This window comes from Onychomys torridus, chromosome 10 (assembly GCF_903995425.1).
Source record: "Onychomys torridus chromosome 10, mOncTor1.1, whole genome shotgun sequence".
Lineage (NCBI taxonomy): Eukaryota > Metazoa > Chordata > Mammalia > Rodentia > Cricetidae > Onychomys > Onychomys torridus.
Genome location: NC_050452.1, coordinates 33,762,016 through 33,783,300, shown reverse-complemented (window position 1 = coordinate 33,783,300; position 21,285 = coordinate 33,762,016). Strand labels below are relative to the sequence as shown.

Genomic DNA, 21,285 nt, shown 5'->3' with positions numbered 1-21,285 from the left:
CCTCCACTGTCAGGAATAGAGTTTGAAGAAAAGGGGGTTGATGTTAGGAAACTGAGGAGACCCTTACTACCAAGAAACTTCTAGAAGAGAATATACAATTTCATTTTTATACTGTATTATTTTTAGAAAGATGGAACCATATTGGAGAAAAATGGTGGACAGCAAGAATAATATTATATAATAGAATGGCATTGGTTACACTGGAGAGCTTTATAATAAGAAATAAAAAGAAAGTTAGATAAATCAAGATATTTTAAGACAGCTCACGTAACAAAGCTGTTTCTGTGAGAGGTACAGAATGCTATTTGTCTGTCCACTGATTTAGGATGGTGAACGAGCAGCTACAGCTGTCACTGGATGACTGTCAGCACCGGCTTGCCCTCAAAAGAGGTGAACTTGAGTCAGCCCAAGAGGAGATTAAACTTCTGGAGGAAAAACTGGGTGAGCCTTTTGACGTTTTACTTTTGCCAACCTCAGTAGCCTCCGCCTAACCAACATTGCTCTCTCTGTAGAGCAACTAAGCCGTAAGATGACGTCCCAGAGCGAGGAAGCCCAAGCGATGAAGAAGACCATTGACGTGATGGACAAAGAGAAGGACTTCCTCCAGGAGACTGTGGATGAGAAGACAGAAAAGATCGCCAGCCTGCAAGACAACCTCACCAGTAAAGTAAGTGTCTGTTGCGTGTCCTCCCGAGTCTCAGCGGGAGAGATGTCATTCTCTACTTGAAGTATGCAGTTCCTACAGCCCATGGCTAATGCCTGAGACCCACGGCTGTCTTTGACAGATCTCAGTTTCCTTCTAGCCTAGCAATTGGAACCTTTAAGGTGGGATTTGATCTGTTTCTAGAGTGTGATTTTTTATCTCATTACAGCACACTTTAAAGAAACCACTTGAGTTCCTAGGTGGATAGAAACATGCCAAGATGTGACATACAGATGGATATAGAACTATGTTTACTTAGATCTTGCTTTTATGTATGAGTTATGTCATTGAAGTGTATATTTAACTACTTGCTATCTAAAATGTAGCAGATTATGCAAAGGATGATTCTGTATGAATGACTTAGAATCTTTTTATGTTTCTGTAATTTCTTCAGGAGAAAACTATTGCCCAGGTGAAGGTCACAATCACAGAGTATGAAACATCTTTGAGGTAGGTCATCAGTGAAAGGGAATTCTGTGTTTGAGAAATTTTCAGCGAATGAGCTCTTGCCTAGTTAGCAGTTTGGCGAGAGGAAACTGTCTCCTGTGACGTTCCCAGTTTTGCCAGGGGCAACCTTGCCTTTTCAGCCTCCTGCTCTGCCTTGCTCTCTGCCCCTGTTATTCCTGTTGCTGTGCTTTTGTCTACATGCCCCTTATGTTAGCTAGTCATGTGTTTGAGTCCTGATCATCTCATTGGAGATGCATTTGTTCTTAATTAAACCTATCCTGAGCACGCTGAAAATTTTACATTTTCTGTCTGGTCTCCAGAAAGAATTTAAGCCACCTCTAAAAACAAAAGTCACTAATTATATTTATTTTACATGCCTTTATGTTTTATATAATAATGGAAATGTAAACACCAAATATTAAATGTAGTTATATATTCTATTTTGTTCCTAACAGTTGAAAATGTTGTGTTTGCTTAACTTGTGGAATAATAATATTTATTTTGTGGCTTTATTTGCATAATACGGTTGATAGGAATCTAAAGTACCTGAACATTTTTAAGAAGTGTCCACAGGCAGCTGCTGTGCTCTCTTGTGTTCATACACTTCCTGAGACTGCTGGAGGCTTATTTTAAGTAAGCTAGAGTTTTCCATAACGCTTTGTTATTGCCACACCACTCCTTCACAGCCAGCTAAAGGACACCTTGGCCAATCGGGACCGAGAGATAAGCAGCCTCCGACGGCAGCTGGACGCAGCTCACAAAGAGCTTGACGATGTTGGGAAGTCTAGAGAGATCTCTTTTAAGGAAAACAGAAGGTTACAAGATGACCTAGCCACAATGGCAAGGGAAAACCAGGTATGAAGCCAGGCAGAGGTTTTTTTCACAGAACTTACTTCTTTGCTAAGTATTCAACTTCTAAATATTTTCTTCTGAAATGCAGTGGTATTGAATGGAAGCAGTGTAAGTCCTTGAGGGGATCGGTGGCTGTCCAAGCATTAGCAAGGCCAGTTTTTAGAATGCAGCGTCACAGGCATCGAATCAGCACAACTGTAGTCTCCATTGGGAGTGGAACTTTCTTTGTACTTTTTTTTTTTTTTTTTTTTTTGTAGCTCAGGCTGGCCTAGAACTCACTGTGTAGCCAAGGCTGATCCTGATCCTCTTCTTTGGCCTCCCAAGTGTAGTAATGACAGGTTTGTGTCACCAGGCCTGATGTCATTTGGCTTTTGTTGCTAAGGAGCGTGGCTTTCTCTGTGATAGAAGTCACTGTCACAGCATTGGGTGAGGACAGTCACTCTTAGGCCAGCTTTTCTCTGATTACAAAGGACCCATGGCAGGTCTTAGTAATCTGAACTTACTTCCGTTGTCTTAGAGATATCTGTAAGTAAATAAAAAGCTATTTTAAATGGTAGATATTGTAAGGTAGTAGTTTTGCTTGTACTGGTTTATTATAGGATTATGCTCTAAGGACCAATGATGTCTTATGTTCAGAAAATTACTTTTAGTATTATTCAATATCAATCACACAGTAGATGTGTCAACTCTTCAATGTCAACTACTGACCATAACCAGCCCTGATGTCAAATGAAATACAAGGGCAAGACTGTCATGGGAGTTCTGTGGAAAGTTTGCTCCAAGTCCAGATCACGGATGGGGAGATGACTCAGTGGCTAAGAGTGCTTGCTGGGAGATGAAGTAAGAGGCTCTGAGTTCAAACACACACACACACACACACACACACACACACACACACACACACATACACACACACACACACAAGGTCAGTGAGGGAAATCTGTGAAAATCACACAGTAGAGGTTTTCCCTTGTTTCTTCTCTGATCCCAAAGGCTCTGCTGGACATGACCAGAACTTGACATTGCCTCTTTCTGCCCTGCTGACTTACAGGAAATCTCGATGGAATTGGAAGCCGCAGTACAAGAGAAAGAGGAGATGAAGAGCCGAGTCCACAAGTACATCACGGAAGTGTCACGGTGGGAGAGCCTAATGGCTGCGAAGGTGAAGACACTGTTCAGCTTGCATTTAGGATGGGCTTTCTGAGAGCTCTCTTTTGTCCTTAATTCTTCCTCCAGTATTAGATATTGGACACTTGAGACTCAATATTAGATATTAGATGTTGGAGAGTAGAGGTCTTTCCTACTGACGTTATATTCCCTGTGGACCTTAGTATAGTGCCTGTACACATACTGATGTTTCCTAAATCCAAGCAGTTCTCTCAATCTGTGTGTATGTCTGTGTGTCTCTGTGTGTATGTGTATGTCTGTGTGTCTGTGTGTGTGTGTGTATGTGTAGGTGTCTGTGTGTGTGTGTGTGTGTCTGTGTGTGTGTGTGTGTGTGTGTGTGTGTGTGTGTCTGTGTGTGTATGTCTGTGTGTGGGGGTATGTGTCTGTATGTGTGTGTGTGTGTCAGTCTGTCTGTGTTTATGATATGGATGATGTTCCATTGACAGTACTGACTTAGAAATAACATAATTGTTCTTAAACCAGGAAAATGAAAACAAAGACCTACTAGATAGATTCCAGATGCTTCACAACCGTGCTGAGGACTGGGAGATCAAAGCCCAGCAAGCTGAGGGAGAGAATAGCTCAGTCCGCCTGGAGCTGCTGTCCATCGACACGGAGAGAAGACACCTGCGGGATCGAGTGGATCTCCTAGAGAAGGAGATCCAGGAGGTAATGCTCTGCTGCTGCCTAGTGCGGAAACCATTCAGGAGGTAACGCACTTGGAGGCACCGAATGCGGTGAGGCTGTGGCCGCTGCAGACCTCTAGTTCAGAGCTAAGGCCTTGCTACTGCACTCGTAACTTGCTTGGGTGCTCGTTACCTTCGCCACTGTAGTAAAGAGGTGGGTGTCCTAGTCAGGGTTTCTACTGCTGTGAAGAGACACCCTGACCATGGCAACTCTTAGAAAGAAAACATTTCATTGGGGTGGCTTACAGTTTCAGAGGTTTAGTCCATCAGCATCAAGGTGGAACAGGGCAACATGCAGAAGGATGTGCTTCTGGAGAAGCAGCTGAGAGTTCTACATCCTGATCCATAGGCAACAGGAAGTGTATAGTTGGAAGTCTCTCCAGTCCCACCTCCTCAGCCATTTATAAAATAATCACCCAGAGGCTTAATATTATTTACACATTGTATGGTCTGTGGCAGGCCTCTTGCTAGTTAGCTCTTATATCTTAAATTAACCCATTTTTATTAATCTAAGTTTTGCGTGTTGGTGAGTGAGGTTAGCTTGTGGCTTTTCCTATTCCTCTGATCTCTCAGGTTTTTACCCCTATGTCTAGCTCCATGTTTTTTACTTAATAAGTCTGTTTAGCAATTTGTCTACAGAAGTGAACTTTGTCACTGGGCATAGCTTGAGCATAGGAGACCTCAGAGCCCACCCCCACAGTGACACACTTCCCTCAACAAGGCCACACCTCCTAATAGTGCCACTCCCTATGAGCTTATGGGGACAGTTACACTCAAACTACCATGGTGGGTTATAGCAAGAAATCCAAAGTAGCCTGCTGAAGGGGTGTATGGAGTTTGTTAGAACATAAATTGGAGAAAACAGCTCACTAAACAGAATAGGCCAGTTGTCACAGGGTCCTGGAGGGCTGAGGTCCTGTTCCATGCTGCTTCTGCCTCCAGAGTCAGTCCACACCATCCAAGCCCACTAGGGAGAGAAGGGCCAGGCCATACATGCCCCTCAGCTTAAGCTAACCATGAGGCCACACCCTAGGGGCTGGTGCTTCAAGGTCATAGATAGAACAGGTACCCACTATAGTGGGTGACATGAGATTTGCCATTTAGCTACCTTAAGCGTACACTGCACTAATCTCCACCTTGTGATGCTAATACTTCATCTTCCCCAGGCTCACTTAATCTCAGAATTTATCCAGAGTCATGTTTTGTCCTTTTCTGAGGCTGATTAAGAGCTCATTAAAATGTGGTTTAGCATTCACCTTTCGGTGAAGTAGTTTATTTCCATATTTGAGAGATTGATAGGCATGTTGCTGTTAACATGGTGTGCCAGCTACTGTCGTGGTTGCTGTGGGAAAACAAACAGCCAGCAGAGGGCTAGAGGGATGGCTCAGGAGTGAAGAGCACTGTCCTGACCCAGTATTTAGAGAGAAATACGCCTACACTATCATGACAGTTGAGTAAAAAGTTCATTAATACAGGTTTTTTGGTTTTGGTTTTGGTTTTTTGTTTGTTTGTTTTGTTTTTTTGAGACAGGGTTTCTCTGTGTAGCTTTGGAGGCTGTCCTGGAACTTGCTCTGTAGACCAGGCTGGCCTCAAACTCACAGAGATCCTGAGTGCTGGGATTAAAGGTATATGCCACCACCACCTGGCTCATTAATACAGTTTTGAGTTCAGTTAAATTAATAAGGACTCTTAGTTTGATATAAATAAATTGCCTATTTGTTTTCTTAGTGTAATTTTAGAATTTTCATCTTTCAGAACAAAGTAATAACTCTGTAGTACATAAAGTTAGAGCCTCAAAAAATATAATATTTAGGTCCTAAACCCTAGACTCTTATTTTGCAGTCGTGTCTTTGCAGATATAATCAAGTAAAATGATGCCGTACCTAAAACTAATACCCTACAAAATGAGGGCGATTTAGACAAAGACACAAGGACAATTGCCATGCAAAGACCAGGGCCAGAATGCTAGGATCCCAGCCGGTACTTTCTGGAACCTAGGATGCAGGCATGGGATATGGACTCTGCTTCAGACTTTGCAGAGGGAACCGACTCAGTTGACATTTGCATTTCTAGTTCTTGGAACCATGAGGAGGACATTTCTGGTGTAAGCCACTGAAGTGGTGGCCCCTTGCTGCTGCAGTTCCAGGACATCATTCAGATTTGGGGACCCTAAGAGGGTGACTGAAGTAACAAACACTGGAAAATATGGAAGTCTTAGAATTGGGTGATTGGGTAACAGAAACTGGAAAAGCTTTGAGGTGTGTGGTGAGACAAGCCTAGTCTTAAAGAGACAGCTTCTAGAAGTTTTGATACTGTGGGCTTCGAAAAGGAGAGAAATTGACCTGGGTGTATGTAGTTCAGTTGCTAGAATGCCTGCCTGGCATGCATGAAGTCCTGACTTTGAGCCCCACACGCACATAGCGCAGATGTGGTGGCACACGCCTCCTCTCCCAGCACCTGGAAGGAGGTCAAGATCATCATTGATTTAGTCAATTCTGGGCCACCTTGAGCTACAGGAGACACTGTCTCTAAGGAAATAAACTTTAAAAAGAGGAGAGAAGGATTTTAGGTACGGAATAATGCATTATTGTATATGGACTATTTCTTCTAACAAGGTCTCAAATAGAATTGAGGAACATATTACTGGACACTGGAAAAAGGGTGGCCCTGTTAGGAGGACCGTGGCAAAACTATGAACAGTGTTGGGAATACGGTAGAACATGTAAGAGATGATGAACACTTAACTGAGGTGTCCACGCAGTGTGGAAGGAAGCCTCGTTACCAGGGAGCGTGCAGACAGAGCCATCAAGCAAAGGAACCAGAACGTAATGGCTTTCAGAAGTATTTCTGCATGTCCATCCACAGAGCGGCCTGTAGGCTTCCCCATGGTGTGACTAGATGCAGGATGGAAGCCACAGATCTAGTCAGCCATCTTGGCAGAGACTGCCAGCTTTGGTCAAAAGGGACAGGCGTGAAGCGATGGGAAGAAAGGGTGTTGGGTCTCTGGGGTCTTACTAGGTGAAAATGGGCCACTATGGCTACTTGTCTTCTGATGGCTAGTCGCCTTTAAGAAAAGGGAAGAATGACTCAGAAGCCACAGTGGAGCTCCCAAGGGCAGCTGAGAGGCTGGCAGGTCTTCCACTGCCACCAGAAGCAGAGGGCGTGGGACCTAGTATTGGGGGATAGAGGTAGTGACTATCCCTGATGATTAAGAAAGTGAGACAGACCATCCTGGGAGGCCCAGGGGACAGTCTGTTAGTGTCACAGATAATTACTCTTAAGACTTGAAATCGAGTAGAAGTTGCCCTGCTTGATTCCAGACTTACCTTGGACTAGGGTTATGGTTTGAATCTCACACATCTCCTAAAGTCCTGTGGGCTGAAGACTTGGTCACCAGCCTGTGATATTCTTACTGCAAGGCATTGGAGCCTCACTGAGGATGCTAGCTCACTGGCTGCATCTTTGAAGAGATACTTGGTCCGTCCTTACCCCCTTTAACTTCCTGGATGCAAGGGGTGAGCGGTGCCCTGGCCGTGCATTCCTGTCATGATACACTGAGTGCCTCACGGCAGCCTGAAAGCAATGGGACAAGTGACTCCGGGAGCCTCAGTACCATTTTCCTTCCAGATGCTTCTTGAGAATTCTGTCACAGCGAGTGACAGCTGACATACCAAGTACCAGCCACCTTCACTCCTCTCCTCTCGTGTGGAGAGTGGAGCCATCTGCTCTGTGAAACACCAGCTTGTTTCTAGCAGTAGAGGTTGATTAGAGAAACATGTTGCCCCAAAGTGCACCAGAGTCCAATTTCTGTCTAATCTAGATGATGCCTAAGTGAGATGAGAGTTGATGCTATTGTGGGTAAAGAGACTCGCCAGGAAGCCAGATGGTTTGAGCTTTATCCCTAGATCCCACATGATGGGAAGACACAAACCAGCCACTGCAAGTTGTTCTGTGATCTCCACACTCGCTTCCACGCCACAGTAAACACACATTCAAAAAAACGGAACCTATTAAATAAAAGAATTTTGGATACAGTGGAGGTGTTTTCTGCTTGAGACGAACCTAAACTTTGGAGGGCTTCAGAGCAGGTAGAATTATGACTGCTGGGAAAGTACTTGGAGTGCCTGACTACTTGTGAATGTGACCTTGTTAAAGGAGTGTCTTTGCACTACTTTAGTTAAGATTAGATCGTGCTGGGTAAGGCAGACCACAATCCAGTGAACATCCCATGTCTCTAAAATGAGGGAAGTTTGGGACATGGGAGAGCACTGTGAAATTGGAGGAGGTTTGTGGTTGCCACAAACACCAAAGAAAGTTAGGAGAGAGGCGTATAACTGTCTGCTTCAGAGTCTCCTGAAGGAGCTAGCCCTGATAACATAACATCTGGGTTTGCAGGGCTAGAGAGATGGCTCAGTAGTTAACAGCTCTGGTAACCCTTTCAGAGTTTGGGTTTGATGCCTGCCTGCTACCCAACAATGGGTACCTCCAGTTTCAAGGGGATCTGATGCCCTCTTCTGGCCTCTGTGAGCACTGTATGCACATCGTGTACAGACTTGCAGGCAAAATACCCATAACACAGAGTAAAAAAAAAAAAAAAGAAAGGGATAATGGCTTGAGCCTCCAGATCTGACAGGGAAATAATGACATTCAGTGTCATTAGTGACTTTTCTGTTTCTGTGATAAAACACCATGACCAAAAGGAACTTATGTTAGAAGGAGTTTATTTGGGTTTCCAGATCCAAAGGGAGGATCCAGACGGGTTGAGGGAGGCATGGCAGCAGGAGGCTGGAACAAGAGGCTAAGGTCACACCTTCAGCCACACACACAGCAGAGAGTGAGCAGGGCGTGGGCAAGACTGTAAAATCTTCAAGCCCATCCCAGTGATATACAGTCTCCGACAAGCCTCCTATCCCAGCATTTCCACAGCCTCCGCAAGAGCGCCACCAACTGGGGACCATTGCAACTCTGTGAGCCTATGCAGATCTCCACATCAAACCACCACACCCAGTTTGCAGCAATTTGTAATGGCAGGTCTCCAAACGAATAGAATAACCACAATTCTTTATTCAAGAAATGCTTCTCTGCTTTTAAGATTTTCTCAGGAGTGATTCTTTATTTTTTTTATTCTTTATTATTGCTAATATTCTTATGTGGTATATAAAATGGGTTTTTAGGGGCTGTAGAGATGGCTCAGTGGTTAAGAGCACTGACTGCTCTTCCAGAGGTCCTGAGTTTGATTCCCAGCAACCACATGGTGGCTCACAACTATCTGTAATGAGATGTGGTGCCCTCTTCTGGCCTGCAAGGACACATGCAGGCAGAACACTGTACACATAATAAATAAATAAAATCTTTTTTAAAAAGTGGGTCTTTATAGGTTTTTTTGTTTTGTTTGATTTGTTTCTGTGGTACTGAGGCTGGAACTTGGGACTTCTGCATGCCAGGAAAGTATCCTGCCTGTGAACTACACTGCTAGCCTGGCCTCATGTGCTGCTTTAATTTGTTTGAGGGAACTGCTGTTTGCTCAGTGTATGAATACTGGAAAATTCAACTGTTTATTTTTCTGTACTTATGATATCTAATAGTGTTCATTGTACAATGTTAGTTTTTAATTGATTGATTTCTGTGAACTCCAATAATGTCATTTTGCTTTTTAAGAGTGGCTGTCTTCCTAAAACCCCAAAGTAGGGTTTATATAAATTCATAATTATTGCATAAAAATTAAATGATAAGTTTAAAGTGTGGATTATTTTAGGAAAGACTTTTAACAATATTTCAAATTTTTCTCATTATTTCAAAATTACTAAACTCTTACAAAGTTGGCCGATGAAACTAGATTAAATTTAAATATATATTAAGGTATTTAGTATTAAAATAAACCCTAGTTTTAAAATTTAGAATTTAAAAGAATGATTTATAAATATACTTATATACTTTAAAATGTTGCTATTTGATGAGAAAATACTATTATAACAGGGGTATTTATGAAGAAAAGAAAACTTTAAAACCACTCATATTCACACTATTTTAGCATGATTTTCATCTTTGTATCTTCTGAATGTATGTATGAGCTATTTAGTTATGATTAATGATTATATGCTCTTCCTTTTGTGTATTAACTAGGCTATCTTAAAATAGCACATTACTTCCTGAGAATATTTTAACATACACAAAACCTGACACTTGTTTTTCTGAAGTAAGTCTGTGGCTACACAAGTTCCTGAAGCAGTCTCTGAAGGCTTGCCCTTGAAGTGACTGGATCACATTACTTTTATGTTTTGCTTTCTTTACTCAGCACATAAATGCACACCACGCTTACGAGTCTCAAATCTCATCAATGGCCAAAGCCATGTCTCAGTTAGAAGAAGAGCTGAGACATCTTGAAAATGAGAAAGCGACAGCGTTACACGATCTGTCATCTCTCCGTGAACTTTGCATTAAGCTCGACTCAGGCAAAGACCTCATGACCCAACAGCTGAATTCCAAAAGCCTTGAGCTTGAGAGGGTAGGTGCTGAGAGATGGTTGGGCACATTACGTGGGGGAGCCCTTCAAGCATGGTTTCACTTTATGTTCCCTTCTCCTATGTTCCCCGTTAGTTCGTTTTGATAAGTGGATTTGACTACAGATTCTCTGCCAAGATTTGTCTGTCAGGCAAAAGGGTGGGGAGGCTTGTAGTTCAGTGGCAGAGTCCTCACCTTCGTGCCCGATGCTCTGGGTCTGGTCCCAGTGCTGCAAGGAAGTAAAAAGGATGAAAGTGGGTTTGGGATAGATGGTACTTAAGAGAGCTGGCATTTTCTAACTGTAGATCAGGAACATCCGTTCTTTTTCTGTTCCAAAGTAAAATTTGAAAGATTAAACAGTTTGTTTTTTTCTAAGTTGAATTTTTCTTGTTAAAAAAATCTAAAGGCATTTAAATTTTTAGTTAACTAAATCTCTTTTACTGGACTTTCCCATTCCCACATTGAGACATGACCTTGAGCAAGTTGGTGTGTGTTCTCACAGGAGTATGTCTTTAGGGTTCACTGCCTAAAGTAACAATACTGAGAGGTAACAATACTACTAGCTTGACCGTGATTGAAGAGCAAGTGTGCTGCATAGGCCAGAGAACCCCATTAGCTGATGCTAATCATTAGAGGGCTGAGGGAGATGCTAATCCTTAGAGGGGTGAAGTATGCCTTAAAGCCAAATAAGCCCTTAATAAAAGTAGCAAAGATAGCTTTAAGTTTGTGATGCTCTTCTCATGACTAAAGAAATGTTTTGAAGTCTTCAACCATTACTCAAATCGAAACAATTGATGTCATTCGCTATTATATTTTGAGATAAGTAATTTTCAGACTAAACCTAAATTTTTACTACATTTATCTTTTTTTTTTTTTCTGTAGGCAATAGCAGAATTGGAAAATGTAAAATCAGAATCAGAACTGTTAAAAAAACAACTGACGAGTGAGAGACAGACGATTAAAAATCTTGAAATGTTGTTAGCTACAAACAGAGATAAAGAATTTCATTCCCATTTAACTTCCCACGAGAAGGAGACAGAAATCCAGCTGCTGAAGGAGAAGTTGAGCCTCTCAGAAAGCAAACTGTAAGTGCTTATGTGGGGAGTGTTGACCACAGGTGCTTTTTCAACTTCTGTGGTAGGTAGCGAGGGCAGTGTGGGAGTGTCATACGGAGCGTAGTACCTGGCTTTCTTGCCTGGCGCCTCTGGATCCAGAGGACTAGCTCAGGAGTCATGGGGTTTGAAGCTGGAGATGTGTACATCTTCCCCCTAAGTGGAGCTGTGGCAGTGGGAGGAAGCAGTGAGCTGCAGGGAAGAGCCTGAGTTGGAGGAGTGAGCAAAGGCCTCAGTGGGGGAAGCGTGTCAGGCTCAGCCGTGTTATAAATGGGCAGAGGCTTAGAAAAGGTGAGATCTGCTCCTCATGAGTGTGTTCATCACCATCGAGGAGACTGAGGATGAGGTGATCTTAGAAGGAAGAGCCTGGGCTGGAGAGTATGCAGAAGAATGTACTCTTTACAGGGGTTTAGGGAGTTGAAAACAGGGTTCTTCCTGAGGCAAGAGGCAAGGAGGAACCAGGGAAGACATTTTACGTCCTGTGTTCCTAGTTCATGGGTTCTGCTGCATGTACAGCGCATGCTACCAACTCTGTAATTGACGGTAAACCAGAAGACTGTAAAAGAAGCCAGGATCCGTGTCTGTTAAGCGGCACCTTTGTTTGTATTTGCACTTGATTCTACAAACAGATCATTGATTTTTTATTTCTGAGATCTTTGCATTTGTTCTTAAGAACTAGCCAGAGCCGAGAAACCTCCATGCTTCGGACTAAAGTAACACAGTTGCAGGCAGATTATGATAATCTGAAAAGGCAGATTTCAAACGAGAGATATGAACGGTAAGACATCCCTTTTTAACGTTACACAGTATTCCTATGTATCTTCTGTCCTACTCCATGAGTATTTCATGTGGCTTGCAAATAGCAGGCCTCTTTAGCATTAATATGTGAAGTGAATTTCTTGGATAATTCTCCCCCAGAGTAAAAGATTCTGTAAGGAGAGGACCCTGCAGTGAGGACAACAGCGCTGCTGTAGACACGCTTCCTGCATGGAGACAGTGCGGTGGAGACAGGGAGATAGCAAAGGTCCCTGCAAGAGCCCCCAAATAGAGTGTATTTGGAAGCTCTGAATGCATATTACCATGAGGTGATGATATGATCGTACCATAAGAGCAGCTAGCAGGAATGAGCTGGGCACTCAGCACATGTCTGATTACCCCAGTCTCTTATGCCTACATGATGGAAAACGGGTCTGTTTCCCATCTGTTCAGTTCAGAGCCCATGCCCTTAACCTCTATAATGTATTCCCTGCTCCTTAATCATGTTCACGCTCACAATTCAGTTCACTTGCTTTGTGTTAAAACATTGAGTCCCTAAATATTGCTTTAACAGTTAAACCACGCCAGATGTAGTGGCATGCACCTGTGTCCCCGCGTTCAGGAGGCTGAGACAGAAAATCATGAGCTTAAGACCAGCCTGGGAGACCAGTGTCCAAAAAGAAATGAGTTACCATCAAAGTCTAAATTTTCAAGTCAACAGCCAAGTTATATTTCTCTGTTGCTCAACACCCAAGATTTGTTCTCAAGTAGGCTAAAATCGACTGTTAGATCATTTAAAAACCTAACCCTTCTCCATTTGCATGAAAACCTGATGAACTGGTGTATGAAGTGTACGGGGATTTGCTGTGTTATCAGTAGTTGTGACTTCAGATAGAAGTGAGCTGTAGTGCAGCACTGGTATGAAAGGTTTTCTGACATTTGGAAGGTAGAGTGTTAAGCTGTATATAATGATTTCTCTTTCTTAATGATAACTGCACTTCTCTGTAATTAACTGTAATTCCAAGACTCTCTATGGCCCAGAGTTTAATGATCTATCCCCTTTCCTTACCCCTGGGCCTCAAGAACATGCCTTCTCTGCTCTTTACCATCAGATTAAGAGAAGAACTCTCATGGGGACCGTCACCCCACCCTCAAGACAAAACCTGGTCCTTGTGGGTGGGAAGAGACAGCAAAATCACCTAGTAACTCAGTGTGTAACCCCTCAGAGGCCACGGTGCACTAGCAGGGTCCCGTGTGCCCGTTCACCTTTCTTGGACTGAGGGAGAAATCTGGAAAGAACAAGTATTCCAAAAGTTTCTTTGACGGTAATATTGAGAAAAGGAAGAGTGGAGGAACGCACTAGGAAGGAAAGCGGTGCTGAGTAACTCGAGGAAAGGCCCAGGCCAGAGACTGGGGAGCCACAGAGGAGACAGTGGACACTGGCAACTCCGCACACCAGGAAAGAACGTGTGACATCTGGGAGACTTGAGCACAGAGAAGGCTCGTTAGGTGTAAAGAGAGATGAGGAAGGAAGCCTCCAATGTGGAAGCGCTGTACCCAGCCTGGGACTGCAGTGACAAGTGAGGGACATGTGATTGCTCCATACGTAGACGTGGAAATGGCTGCCTTTGAGCAGATACACACATGCGCACACATGTGCAATAACAAATGTAAACAGCATGTGCCAGGCATGATGGTGCATACCTGCAGTCCTCAAACTCAGTAGGCTGAGGCAGGAGGATTGTGAGTTTGAGGCCAGCCTGCCCTAACCTATCAGGAAGCCAATAAGAAGTGTGTAACTGCAGGGGTAGAGGCAAGTATAGAATTTTATTGACTTATTGGAGGATGAATTTCCCCTCTGCTGGAGTCAGTAGAGACCTCGTAAAGCAGGCTCTGGAGAACGGCACTGATGCGGGAATAGGCAGAGGCAGAGAGAGGGTCCAGTAAAGACAAGACATGGCTGTGAGGGTAACCAGGAAGGGATAAGGCATGAAACAGGTGCTAACTGTACCAAGTGCCACAGAAGCAGACCGAAGGCAGGAGCCATTAGCAGAACACCTGAGAAATACATTTTAAAATGTATTAAAGTGTAAAGAAAAAGGTAAGCTCTCCTAGAGTCACTACTACTATTTTTAGTTTAATATCTAGTTGTATATCAGTTTTTTGGTTTGCTGGTTTGATTTTTTGAGACAAGGTCCCCTCCTCCTGCCTCTGCCTCCCAAGTGCTGGCTTTCTAGGCATATGCCACACTGGCTGGCTTATGTGGATGTGTGTGTTTCTGAATGTGTACTTGGTATCCTACTTTTCTTTTTTTAGTAGATATATTGTGATTATTGTGTTTCTAATATATTATTTTGTTGATGTCCTAATGTTATGACTTGGCTATAGCATAATTGCCTTGAACAGTTTCTTCTAATGCACATTCTTTTAACTGAAATATTTTACCTACTCCTGGAAAAAAAAAAAAGAACTACAGATTGGGGCTGGAGAGATGGCCCAATGGCTAAAGAACACTGGCTGCTTGTCCTGAGGACCTAATACCTACATAGTGGCCCACAGCCTTCTAAAACTAACCATCTGGTCTCCACAGACACCAGGCACATGTGTTGTGCATAGACATGCATGCAGGCAAAGCACCCATACACATGAAATGAAAATAAATATATTTTTTAATCCTGCAGATTTGGTAAAATTATATAAAGCTAGGCCAGGCATCTTTATCCACTTGTAGTCTAGCTTCTTGGGAAGAATGAGACAGGAGAATCACTTGAGTCCCTGAGTAGTCTAGGGTAGCCTGGGGTAACATAGTAAGGCCTCATTTTAAAGACAAAATAATAAACTAAAATAAAGGTAGTAGAAATGCTAATACACTAATGTACTAATATATGTTATTTAATTGACTAATAACCCCAATAGCCACTTTTTGAGTTTTCATGGTGCTTACATATAATCCCTTCTGTGATCTTCACTAACAGAGAACGAGCAATCCAAGAGGTGCGTCGACTTGGTCTTCCTACATCACCCCTGAGTTCTACTCTGAGATCTCCTTTACAGTCCCCTGAACATATAAATGCATAGTCATCAGGAGGTATGTATCAGATACCAAGGACAGGTAAAGCTAATCTGTAGTGGTAAAAATTTTGGAATTCTTGTCCTTGTCAGGGAAAAAGAGATGGCTTGGAAAGGTGTTCAGGGCAATTCCCTAGAGCAATGGAAATGTTCTGTGTGTTGGGGACATGGCAGCTGTTACATGGTCCATGCACTTGTAATCACTCATCAACTGATATATGATCTGTGCATTTCACTGTGTGTCAATTTTACCTAACTGTAAAGGAAAGGGTTCGGAATGTGGGTCTGTAAAGGAGCACTTGCCTTGCATGCAGGAACCTTGGGGTCATCCTTAGCCCTGCAGAGGAGTCGTGGGGTTGAAATCAAAGCCACAGCAAATTGCAAGAAATATGAGCTGTCACAGGATGATATTAACCAAGTACCAAGTACAAATGATAGCTGATGAGAGTGGGAAAGGCTTAGGGACAGAAGGGTGAGTGAGGCACGGTGCACTTGGATGGGCAGGAATGGTGGACTGTAGGGAAATAACGTGGGAGAAAGGTTTGAAGGGTAGTATGTGGAGGTGAGGTCACATGCAGATGTAGACTTCAGTCCAACTCAGAAGGGGCCCGAGTCTGTCTTCACTGTAGGGTGGATCCAGAGAGGTTGAGTGGAGTCTCGTCTATGGTGGATCTGCCTCACAGCTGTGCCTCAGCCACACAGGAAGTGTAGGACCAGACATAGAAAGGGCAGTAAGAGTGTGAAGTGGGTCTCAGAATGAGTTCAGAAAGCTGTGTCCCGGTCCTTAGGAGGCAGAAGCAGGAAGGTCAGGAGTTCAGAGTCATCCTCAGCTGCATAGTGAGTTTGAGGCCAACCTAGGCTACATGAGACCCTGCCTCAGACAGACAATCAAGAAGAGGCGCATATCTGAGGTGCATGGCTCACTGGGATTAAACTGAGCGCAGCTGACGCGCACCAGGACAAAGAACACATATTACCTCCCTTGGTTCTGGCCCAAGTTCTGCTCTGAAAAGCAGCCATCTCCCCTGTTAAAGCCTAGAATTTTTCTTGTTTGTTTTTGGATTTTACCTGTGAAATTGTACATTTCTGGCTTCTTATTCTCAGTGGTGCATTTATGAGATCCAGCCACTGATATGTGCATTATGGATGGTTATTATTGCTGCACAGTGGAGTATCCTGATGTGAACATACACCATTAGTTTTTGATGTATGCTGGACAGGCATTTGGTAGTCGTTAGGAAGAGTGCCCTGAGTTAGCACTGAAATTGCTGAGGTCACTTTTGTCCAAGCTTCCGTAGACCTGAGGATCTGATATCTTCATCCGAGACGGAGTTGAAGGGGCGTACTAATTCCCTGGAGATAGGAAAGAAGCCTGAGTCAGACCCTGGCTGTGACAGATAGTGACGAAGAACGCAGATTCACTGACAGAAATGGTTGAGTCAGTTTCTTTAAAGTGATGCATTTCTTGGCCTCTTTTAATAGAAGTGCTGTGTGTGGAAGATAATTAGCATTTCCTCAGAGGCTCAAAGTCTGTTACAAACACTGGTTACTCTGTGCTTTCACATACTGAGGCCAGTGTTTAGGGTCCCAGTCTAAAGATGCCTGGTTGCTACTTTTTGCCTTAATGTTTACATTCTTACATTTACTTTTCTCATTCACCATGAGTTATTGCAGATTTGTAGATAACCTAAAAAAATTCCTGGGGACTCTGGGATTCTTGGACTTCTTAAAGAGCCTCTGATAACAGGGCTGGGGACCCTTCTCCCCACTGTGGGAGGAGTGAGGCCCTTAGTTTGATTCCCAGCATCTAAAGTAAATGTTTGTGTACACGTGTGATGTGCTGGCCTGTCTGTAAACATGTGAAGTCCAGACGTCAATGCTCAGAATGTCTTCCTCTCTTGCTTTCCACCCTCCTTTTTCAGGCAGGGTCTCTCATTGAACTTGGAGCTCACCACTTCAGTTATATTGGGTGGTTAGCGAGCCCCCCAAATCCATCTTTCTTTGTGCCCCCATCTCAGGGGTTACTCAGGGGCCAGCGCTTATAGGGGGCTAGAGATCTGAACTCAGACCCTCATCTTTTGTGGCAAGCACTTTACCTGCTAGCCCGCCTCTGCAGGGCATGCTCCACGTAAGTCCACTGTTGGTACCCATCAGCACTGTCCAGGCCTGCTTCTCCACACCCTCACCAGCACTCACTCTCCAGAGTTACGCCCCTCCTAGTCTGTGTGGTTGGAAAACCTTTACAGCTGTTACCAGATTCACAGCTTTTAATTTTGTAATAATTGACAGTTCTCAGGGTTGCAACTTGTTTATTAACCAGTAATCCAGTTTTGGAGCTGTTTCTGGGTAATGTTATTAAAACTAATTTGAAAGGATTTCTCCAATGAGCACTCAGAAACAAATGACATAGTTTCGCAGTTTAGTGTCTCTAGTAGTAAAATATATAACCCAGTTTTTGCTCTGATTTTCTTTATTAACAGCACAGGAGGTAGGAAAACCTGTTTTTTCTGGTGCCACCCAGTCAACAAAACCCTTCTGGCAATTCATTCTCCATCTCACACCAGCTAGGTGTCCTAGAGTTTTACTCCATCTTTACACTGCTCTGCCTGAAGACAGAGTCAGACCCCATTGGGAAGGGGTCGGTTAACAAGGCTCCTCCCATCATCAGTGCCAATACAGCCCCAGGAGAATGTGCTTCTGACCTACCTGCTGTTAAACCTAGGGTCCTACAGGTTTTCCTCCTGGGTTTGATTGAATTTGCCAGGGGCTCACACTTTGCTTATAGTTACCCTGTTACTACAAAAGAAAGCAATGAATGGCCGACAAGCACAAGGTACAGGGAGGTGTGGCGGCTTCCATTCTCTCTCCAAGCACAACCTCCAAATGTTCAGCTCTCTGGAAGGTCCACTGGGGCCTTTACAGAGACTTCTGTACATGGCATAACAAACTGATACATCCTCAGCATTGGTCCCTGGGCCCTTGACCTTCCTCCTCTACCCAACATCTCCTTCCTGGTGAGCAACCCCTCCCCCAAAGTCCTCACCATTAGTCTTCCCATGAGCATCCCCAGAATTACTCTTACTGCTCAAGTACTTCCTGGGAGCCTTGTGCCAGGTACAAGGGGCAGAGACCAAATATGTATTTCTCCTTTAATCCCAGTGTCACACAGGCACACTGAGGGACCCTGGGAGTAAGCAACCCCAGATCCTGTTTTTACTGCTTTATGTGTCTAGTTCTTCAGGAAGTAGGGTGGTGCTTCTTACATGTTTGGGAAGAGGTTTGGGAAACAAGTTTTTATTAGCGACTGGAATTTAAGACACTATTGAATTGAAGTTTTTTATTAATATGTTAAATGACTATCATTTTTTTCCTCTCTCACCTTTCAGAGAGTGGTTTTCAGTGAGTTCACACGGGGATTTTTATGAGAGCACAAGAGAAATGAAATATTGAAGTACTTGTTCCTGTGAATCATGAACATGGACACAAATTCTACCTCTGTCAGCCTTTATTTAAATCAGTGGATATTTATGTAAAAATGTTTAGTTTAAAAAAGCCCTACATGTATATTTTCATATATGTGAAAAAAACAAAAGATGTATTAATAATAGTGCTTAACTGATGTGATATGTGTATTTTTATTATTCCCAACTAAAATTGCTCCTTAAAATGTTTATACTGTGAATTAATTTAATGTACTCACATTATGCTTTAAAAATGTCTGTTAATGAGCCATAGTATATGCATGTAAATATTCTTCCATTATTTAGATGTGTTCAGTTTTCATACCTATGTGTATAGCCTATAGCTTGATGAACTAAGAGAATGCTCCATTTGATGCTTTTCTCTTAAGTAACATCAATCCACATTTACTGTCTATCATCCAGGGGCATATATTTAAATGTCATCTTTTGTTTTGTTTTGTTTTTTTGTTTGTTTTCTGAGGCAGGGTTTCTCTGTGTAGCTTTGCGCCTTTCCTGGATCTCACTCTGTAGACCAGGCTGGCCTCGAACTCACAGAGATCCGCCTGCCTCTGCCTCCCGAGTGCTGGGATTAAAGGCGTGCGCCACCACCGCCCAGCTTAAATATCATCTTAATAGCAGAACTCCATCTTTTTAATAAGAGAAAGAGTTTATTTGAACTTACGGTTCCAGAGGGTAAAGTCCATCCAGGACACATGGCAGTGAGCAGCAGACAAAGCTCCCCCAGGACGTAGCTGCTCCAGTAAGGCTGCTCCTCCTAGGCCTCCCCACAGCGCCCCTGGCGGGACCAGGAGTGAAGTGTCTCAGCCTGTGGGGTGCGTTTCTCATTCACACCAGCAGGTTTTGTTGATGGAGCCAAAAATGTAACTGATACCATTTCTCTTTTCCTGAGAGATTTTGTTATTTCAGAAGTTTCAGACCTGGAGATCAAGAAGTTTGGCTACTTGTGTAAAATTCTTTATGTTACCATAAAGTGTCTCCCTGGATGACGGTTTCCGAGCCCTAGCCAATAGGGTGTTTCTTTCGTTGAGCCTTTGAAAGAGGTGACTTTTTGATGTGCCTAGTGAGCTCACCAGCAGAGCTCCTGATAAAGTAGTTATTGTAATTAATTACTGCAATCTGGGAGAACTGTGATGGAAAAGATACATTTATCTACGATACACATTATTTTGGCTGTTATATGGACTCTTCGTATGATATAATATTTTATTAGAATTAAGTTAAAATATATTCAGAGTTTTATAAAATAATAAAATGGAAATTTGGGGTATTTTTTAACTAATTAAATTCTTCAGTGTACTGGTCTAAAATTTCAAAATATGAAGGTATTTAATGTAAACATAGACAAATATTTTTGTTAAAAGTCAGATATGCATCTGACAATACCATTTTTGGCCTCTAGCATGTGTAACTTAACCCAGTCTTTCAGAATAGTATGGAAACGCCATCCCTATGGCATATAAATTGAAAACAGCTTCTTACAAATTCACTTTCAGGGTTGTAATTTTAAAGAATTTAGGTGTATGTAAACATCAAGAAAAGAACAGAAGTACAAAATAGAATGTCAGATACAAATACTAATCATGTTTCAACTGTTCACATTTGAAGAAAATCCTCTTTTCAAACTAGATTTCATTATGATTGAGAAAGAATTTAAAAGTCAGCATAGACAAGTGAAAGATCAACTGTGAACAACATGTTTTGTTTCCTCTTGGATTAAGGAAATGGTTTTTGTGTGCCAGACCCTGGAGGTAGGTAGTGCCCCTTGTGTATCTAGTGTGCCTTGGATGTTCAAGACGTGCCCTTTGCAATTCTTCGCTGCACATTTAAATATAGGACAACTTACTCTCCCACCATCTTTGGGATTTTATTCACTCTATATTTTTGAGTAAATTCCTGCTTTATAGCAAAATTCTGGGGGTGGGTGAGTTGGCATTTGCAATGTCATTTGGAAAATCTTTTTTAGTAAATGCACATAAAAAAAATTCGTCTTCATCCTTTTCCCCCAAAGCAGCAGCAAGACACACTTTGTTAAATATTCATTTTTAATATTTTCTGTAATTATGTGTCATTTTCATAATTGTTATTTTATAACCATCATACTACAGTTTTTAAAAATGATTTTAATTTAAAATATCGTGTTCTTTTTATAGAGTTTTTTTTTTTTTTACTTTTGTTTTAAATAATTTTAAATCATGGAGCTTAACTATAGATTTACCAATAAACATACCAGTCAATTTGCCTTCTCTTTCTTTCCAATTGTTTTATAATTTTATATTAGTAATAGTCTTAATTCTAAAATTAAGTAAAATTTACTCAAATCAAGCTTCATCATGGTGGGACTTGGGAAAATCCTTCACCTTTGGTGCCAGCCACCTTTTTAAATAACTCATTTAGAAAATAAATGACTCATTTATTTCCAGTTCAAGATATAAGACTTTAAATCAAAGTCCCTATTGGGTACCCTGTGAACAAAATGCATTAACGTGTTTCTCGTTAGTCTTCCCACTGTA

The 21,285-nt window shown here is 42.5% G+C and overlaps 1 protein-coding gene across 2 annotated transcripts in view; it reads left to right on the top strand.

The window, feature by feature from the left end:
- Cep135 (centrosomal protein 135) overlaps positions 1-19,245 on the top strand; it is a 62,137-nt gene extending 42,892 nt beyond the window's left edge. For both annotated transcript variants that reach the window (XM_036201193.1, XM_036201194.1), the window contains exons 16-26: positions 326-441; positions 513-667; positions 1,098-1,153; positions 1,837-2,005; positions 3,054-3,164; positions 3,653-3,838; positions 10,151-10,360; positions 11,239-11,441; positions 12,142-12,246; positions 15,200-15,312; positions 18,680-19,245. In XM_036201193.1, coding sequence (XP_036057086.1) covers positions 326-441; positions 513-667; positions 1,098-1,153; positions 1,837-2,005; positions 3,054-3,164; positions 3,653-3,838; positions 10,151-10,360; positions 11,239-11,441; positions 12,142-12,246; positions 15,200-15,302 — 1,414 coding nt within the window. In that variant the 3' untranslated portion in view covers positions 15,303-15,312; positions 18,680-19,245. The remainder of the gene's footprint in view (positions 1-325; positions 442-512; positions 668-1,097; positions 1,154-1,836; positions 2,006-3,053; positions 3,165-3,652; positions 3,839-10,150; positions 10,361-11,238; positions 11,442-12,141; positions 12,247-15,199; positions 15,313-18,679) is intronic.
- The last annotated feature ends 2,040 nt before the right edge of the window (positions 19,246-21,285 follow it).